Genomic DNA, 7,337 nt, shown 5'->3' on the forward strand with positions numbered 1-7,337 from the left:
TTTTTTTTTTTTTTTTTTTTTTTTTTTTTTTTTTGCAGTTAATACCGTGTTGAATGTTAAATTAAGTGAAACTGAAAGTGGCAAGTATGTTTCTGTTCTGGATTTACCAGGCAGTGTTCTAATAATACCCCAAGCCACGCTGGGTGGCAGATTGAAGGGAAGAAACATGCAGTACCATAACAACACAGAAAAAGAAAAAGGGATGGAGCTTTACTCCCAATTTGTGACTCAGTGTGAAAAAGAACTGGCTGCTAATACCAAGTGTGCTGAAGCAGGGGTTGTTGTCAAGTATGGCACGTATGGAAACAGGCAGGTGTTAAAACTAGATACAAATGGACCTTTCACTCATATGCTTGAATTTTGAAAAATAAGCTTTCCATGTATAATTGTTTCCAAGTGAATGTAGTATTTTCCATTTTTGTAAGTAAAGTGCCCTAGAATAATTTGAAAGTGAAGAAATAGATGATTTCAATAAACTTCCATTGGTTTTAAGTCCACAAATGCATTGATAATTGGAAATCAGTCTCTACATCCCCAGTTGTCTTATTGTAATTTTTATCCGAAATATTTTGTAAATGAAATGTATTTCACGTATACATCTTGGGTAAGTGCATTATTCACTTAGCTGCATGACACAATGCTATGTTACTTGCATAATACTGGTTAGCTGAATACCTGTTAAGTCATACAAAACTTATGTGCATAAAATATTTCACTTTCATTGTCTATTTTGTAACTAACTGTATTCCCATTAACTGTACCAGAAACAATGAGGAAGCAGCTTTCAACATGCTGCTATTAGAAGCCTTGAAAATGACAGAACTTAATCAGTTTCCCCATCTGTTATCTCCCTTTGCTTTCAAAGTTTTCTAATAGCAACCTGAAACTGAATATTAAAAGGCTTAAAAATGAGGGGAACAAGTTAGTTTTAGGACTGCTAACATTTACAGTCTGATAAACATTAAGTGGTGGAAGTACCCTTTAGCAGGGGCTGGGGGCCTGCTACAGACCTGCGGGCCAAGCTTTGCCAGCAAGAGACTTACCTGGGTGGGTCTGGAAGGGCTGCATGCCCCTGGTGCTCTGGGAAAAAGTGTCTGGGGAGAACCCAGGAGGTGAGTAGGCCTCCAGGGGCATTGAACCATGTGCCCCAGGAAGCCTGCTTTGACTGGCCAGAAGAAGAGAGCAGGAAATGTAAAGGGATGTCGAGAAGACCTTCAGTATTTGGCATTCTCCAGGAATGGGTAAATGCAGTGGAGCCGGGAGCTGCGTGCACTGGGGCAGGAGAGGACTCACATCACTGAACTCTCCCAGGTTGCCAAGACCCAGGTGAGAGCCCTGAGTGAAAAGTCACTTGCCCTTGCACAAAAAGCTAGGTAAAGTGGGCAGTTGGGAAGGGGAAGTCATACTGGCCGCACTAGAGACAGGATTCAGAGGGAGGTCTTTCCCATGGACCCAAAGGAGGCTGGCGAGGGTGAGGAAACTCAGATCACAAAGACAATAGTGAGGTTTAGAGGCAAGCCCAAGCAGGTAAAGATCCAGGGAGCTACATGATAAGCCCTGAATAATAAAAAGTAAAAGAAGAGGGTTTAAGCCATACCCTGAATGGGATTACAGGGAAAATTAAAGAAGAACACATAATTAATTTAGAAATATGGATGCAGGTGGAACTAGATTGGGAAATAGGCTGTCATTTACTTTAATGGGCTAGCTAAGTGCAGCTGTGAAGGTCCCAGGGGATATGGATTTGTGAGTACAAGGATGCTGCAGCTGGGATCCAGGAGGCATCAAGTGGATTAGGTTGTAAAGCCAGAAGTAAGTTTGAAAGATAAACCAAAAGGAAAAGATAATAAATAAGTTGATCTAAAGGACTAGCTAAATGAATCTCTGCCCTATGTGAAGAAAGACACAGGGTAATTGAGGCGTAAAGAATATAGTGAATGTTACATATGTGGATGGACAAGCAACTCAACTGCGGATAGATAATTCACAGGAACCAGGACAAGAACCAGAGAGTGACAAACAAGAGACACAGAGCAATCCAGGGAATCCTCCCCGCACAAGGCCATGGCGACTTTTTCGCCTCAAGCCTGAGGAAAGGGGCAGGTTGTAGGGCAGGTGGAGCACTGCAGAAGAACCAGGACCCCACCAGATGGATCTTCTGCCAACAAGTCATCCAATCTACCTAAAAGAAACAACTTGTCAGGGCATGGCATGGGAGTGGGAGAGCATGATGCAAATCCATAGCATTATAGCACAGTGGCAGGGCCGGAATACACATGTGCTCACATACCCACCCCAAACTATCTATTCCCTTTTTCAAGTCTTCTAATTAGTGTTGGGTCTGCTATAAGAAGCTTTGAAAAATAGAGAAACTTTTAATGAGTACGGTCTGGGAGCTGCTTATGCCACAGCAATATGTAGTCAAAAAGCACTGTTTATTTGGAGTAAGGATAAATTCACTCTCTGGGTAAGTGCATAGGTTTTTTTTACCAGTCTTGAAGCTATATGCTAAAATGGAGTACGCTCTCATTAAAAGTCAGTACAGTGATAGGCTAGGGACAGAAGTTATGCTTAAACTGCTTTAAGTGATCAGAAACCAGTTTAAACCTGTAACAGAATTTCAGTGCAGATAAACTACCTTTAAAATGGCTGAAACTGGATTAAGGTACACCTGGTTGAATGTAATATATCAGACTTAACTGGTTTGGGTCAAACTAGTTTATGGAACTTCTGTCCCAGCCCCCTTCCTGGTTCAAGTTAACTCATAGCCCCCAGCATCCCAGGATGCTTTGCAGCCCTGGGCTGGGCTGTGCTGTCTGCTCCAGCAGGGCAGGGTTGGCCTCGCCCCTCTGCTTCCTAGCTGGACCACTATCACTACTTCAGCTGGCTGAGAAGGGCATGGGGGTGAGAAACCCTGCTCTAGACGAGAGCCGGGTCTGGCTGGCAGGGGCAGAGCAGCCATTCGCAGGCTTTTCCACCACTTACCACTTGGGCGGAGGAGCTGGGGGTGTAGCCAGACACTGGCCCCAGGCTGCTACGCTGAGGGGAGGGAGGGAGTGGGGTGTTTTAAACCCCCTCTCCCACTGACATGGGACCCTAGCAGGGTCCACGTAGGGGGTGGGAGGTGTGAACAGATGCTGGGCGGGGCTGGCACACTGAGGCAGAGGGGAGGGAGGGGGATTTAAACCCTCCTCAGAGTTTATTGTATCATGTTTACAAAAACTTGCATCTTTATGGATTTAATTATTGCTGCCAATTTCTTAAAGATTTTTGCTTATTTCTCCTAAGGTACTATTTCCTGCAGGTAGAAAGTTTTAACCCTATCCCTTCTCTCTGCCTCAGTGTGCTGTACCCCTGCCAGACAGACCAGGCTGGGGTCCCATGCGGGTGGGGGGGGAGGGGATTTAAACCTCCCACCTCGGTGTGCTGGCCGTTGGAGTGACCAGCAGAGCAAAAGGTGGGGGGAGCTGCTGTACCCCCTGCCAAGGAGACCATCGGCTGGGTTCCCGTGTCAGTGGGAGAGGGGTTTACAAACAAACAAAAAGAAAGGGGTTTAAATTTTGTTAGCTACTAAGTAAAACATTTTTGGAAAGAACAAGTCTATAGAGGAGGAATCAGTTCCCTGTGCTCAATTCTCTGCTATGCCACAGAGTTCCTGCATGATGTGGAGTAGGGCCTTTAAGTAGCAAGCTGAAATCTGACAAAGGCACTATTTTCTCCCTTAGTTTGTAGAAGTTATTGTTACCTTCATGTCATTGAGGCCACAAATTTAGGAAGACTTGCAATAAAATTGAATACTTGTATGGGTAGCAGTTATATTTAGTTCAAAAGCAAGAGTTCCAAAAGAAATATAAAAACCATGTGCTTGAGAATTTATGTCATTCTTCAAGAATTAGGGATAAGGGCTGGGGGGGAGAGAGAGAGATTGCTCCACATTACTGTTGGGTTTCTTGTACCTTCTCATACAGGCCACTCCTGGAATACAAGTTGACCAGAAGGACCATGGTTCTGATCCTGAATTATAAGTCCTAAATTCCTATTTACCATATTTCTGTCTACCATATTCTGTGGTGCGATCCTGAATCATGGTTTGATATTTGAAAAGAATTGTTCTTCTTTTAGTTTCTTACAAGATGTAATTTAATGTGAAGTAATTATCTCCAGGCTCAAACTACATTACAAGAATCCAGTTTTGTGAATGGATATATGGCTCTGCATTGTAAATACAGAAGAGTGCGAGAATATTTCAAATGTATCAAATCATACAATTATGGTAATTATAAATTCTTAAAGAAAATTGTTTCCTTATAATTGCTATGTTTACAGTAAAACAAAGACATCCACACACATCATTTGGAAACATTTGCTATTTCAGAGCCAAATTGCACAGTTATTCATTAATAATTCATTCTGTTTACAACATGTGCTAGTTTTTAAGTTTTTCATAGAGAAGCCTATGTAAAAAACATTTTCTTGTGTGAACAATTTGTAGAAATTCATCAAAATTCTGTATATTTGGGAGAAAAACACCCTTTTTCATACAATTTTCTATTTTAGGCCAAATCATAAAAACTTGTTTCGAGTTGCTACAGCTCTGTCTGACTTCAAGAAGACAGGCTAGTATTTGCTATTCAGTACATCTTTGGAATTAGTCCTTGGAGGTGTTTCTTAATAGGAAGTCTGTGGGCTTTATGCCTTTCCATTAGAAGCATACCAGTTTTTTTACTATTTTTCAAATATATCTATCTTCTGAGAGAGAGTTAGGATTGAAATCATTAACAAGGCATAAAAGACCTCAAGCCAAATTCTACACTGACTTATTACTGTGAAACTCTGCTCTTGTAGGGATCCATAATGCTGGATTGGAGTTTATTGCCTCATGTTTACAAAAACTTGCATCTTTATGGGTTTAACTATTGCTGCCAATTTTTTAATGATTTTTGCTTATTTCTCCCAAGGTACTATTTCCTGTGGGTAGAAAGGAATTCTTGCAGTCTTCTAACAGTTTCAGAGATCAATAGCTTCTGAATGATGAGCCATTTCTGCTGCTTTATTTACATTATCTATTGAGTCATGATCCATTTATTGAAATAAACAATTCATAAATTGCCAAGTACATTGATCTTTTTTTTTTTTTTCAAAACCAAATGCTCTTATTGCTCTAACATGAATATACAACTCTTAGACAGATGATACCACCATTTTAAACAGCTTTTATTCTGTGACTAGGCAAAAACCTGAGTAATTATTCTGGTGTAGTCTTAGGTAGTATATATTGAGAAGTACTGAGTAATTCCCCACCTTCCTTTGATAATTGTAAGATCAGAAAGGACCCTTATGCTCACCTAATACAGGCCATTAAGTTTCACCTAGTAATTCATAAATCAAGTGTTTATCACTTAATTTGAAAGTGTGCACATTGAGTACTTCTAATGTTAGTATGTACAATCCATAGACTGTTAAAATAAGTACAAGATTTCAGGTGAAATAGTCTGTGTCCATAGGTTGCTACTTCCTTCCTGTAGCAGGGAGCTTGCTGCTCCTGCTACTTTCAGGGAAGGCCGGCTGCAGGTGAGGCAGAGGCAATTCAAGGGAGACGCATGATCCAAAGGGGGCTGGACTTGCAGGGTATAAGCCCAGGGCCTGACCTGGGCAGGCAGTCTGATCTGGAAGTCATGGAGAGGAGCAGAAAGGTTGCAGCAAGGCACCTGACTAACACCTGAGCTGGAGTGAGCAAGACTGGTGGTTTAGGGATTGAGGGCATTTATACACATGCTTTTTGGTCCTGCGACACGCTGGAGATCTGCTGCTTCAGAGCAGGCTCAATTAATTGGGTCTGCTCTGCAAATGAGCTGATGCACACTGTGCAGTTGTGTAAGTGGTGAAATGTGTGTCAGCGCACAGAAAATGGCGGTGTGCTTTTGAACTAAAGCACCGTCTGTGTGTATTAGTTCAAAACCACGCTGCCACCATTTTCTCAGGGCTGACGCACATTTCACTGCTTATACAACTATAAGCGTCACAGTGTCAGGTGCTTTTATGTGTAAAAATGCCATGAGACTCTAGGGGTGGTGAAAATTTCAACTGGCCCCGGAGTGTGGGCAGGGCCTGAGGAATAGGGGTCAAGGCAGAGGAGCAGGGCCACAGCCAGAGTGATGACATCAGGCAGGGGCAGGGATTTGTAGCCTGTAATGGGTGAGAATCAGGGTCAGAGAGCCATAGCCCCCAAGGGGCAAGAAAGCAGGGCCGGGGCTATAGCTGTGGAGGGATAGTCTTGGAGGTAACGAGGCCTGAGCCCAGGAGGCAGAGGTCTGGGCCCTGGAGGAGCCAGGAACAGTTAGAGATAGTGACCTGAGCCCAGGAGGGGCAGAGAATGCCGGGCAAAGCCCAAGGCGGGTTCAGATTGTTCAGCCTACAGAGTCCCGAGCCCAGGAAGGGCCAGGAGAGTTAAAGGCACCAGGGCTGGAAGCCCTAACAGTGGTGGAGACTGTTCCAAGTTTAGAGGCCTGCATTGACTGGAGTTGACAAAGGGGCTGAAGGCTCATGGATGAGAGATGGACTGGATTGGACAATGGGGCTTAACACTCAATGACTGGTAACATTTGCGAGGCTAGGGCATGGCTAAAAGGAGAGATGGGGAGGCCATGTAATTAGTCCATAAGCAATGACGTGTGTTAATGAGCTTGAGCTCTCACTTGGGGAACGCTGGGGCAGCCTCCCTTTTTTCTTAAAACATAATTGCATCAAGTTGTAGCAGGTGAGTCAAAGGGGAGATTGCCCAAAGAAAGTAAAGGTAAGAAGGGCTGAGGGAAGCTCCAGGGTTGTCATGGCCAACCCTGGGTTGGGATCCTGTTATACTTCCCTGGCTGTTTGTGAAAGACTTTACCTTTGTTTTACATGTTATGCAACAGATTTAATATTAATCACTAACAACTTACTCCACTATTGTCCTGTGTTTACTTGTTGAGAGTAGAGCCAAATTAACATCTCCTTTGCCCTATACAACTTGGGGATAGTTTCATTATGCACAGCAATAGCAGGGTCATCCAGAATCAAGAGGTAGAGGGATAATGTTCTTTTCTACCTCCTTCTTAGAATGTAGAATCCAGATTTCCTGAGGACAGAAGAAAAACCTTACAACTTCTAGCATCTTGTGTTTTGCCTGGTTATCCTGTGCATGTGTCCACAAATCTGCACAAATAGAATTAATATCATAGTTTCATAGTTTCTAGGGTTGGAAGGGACCTGAGAAGATCATCTAGTCCGACCCCCTGCCATGGCAGGAAGGAGTACTGGGATCAAACGACCCCAGCAAGGTGTTCATCTAACCTCTTCTT

General features: G+C 43.2%; 1 protein-coding gene across 1 annotated transcript in view; it reads left to right on the top strand.

Annotated features, from left to right (window-relative positions):
• Positions 1–5,113, top strand: part of DTD2 (D-tyrosyl-tRNA deacylase 2 (putative)) — a 13,800-nt gene extending 8,687 nt beyond the window's left edge. The window contains exons 3-4 of the mRNA XM_019518915.1: positions 39–1,326; positions 3,969–5,113. Of these exons, the coding sequence (XP_019374460.1) occupies positions 39–364 (326 nt within the window). The 3' untranslated portion in view covers positions 365–1,326; positions 3,969–5,113. The remainder of the gene's footprint in view (positions 1–38; positions 1,327–3,968) is intronic.
• The last annotated feature ends 2,224 nt before the right edge of the window (positions 5,114–7,337 follow it).

Source organism: Gavialis gangeticus, unplaced genomic scaffold (assembly GCF_001723915.1).
Source record: "Gavialis gangeticus isolate Ggan-Ray unplaced genomic scaffold, GavGan_comp1, whole genome shotgun sequence".
Lineage (NCBI taxonomy): Eukaryota > Metazoa > Chordata > Crocodylia > Gavialidae > Gavialis > Gavialis gangeticus.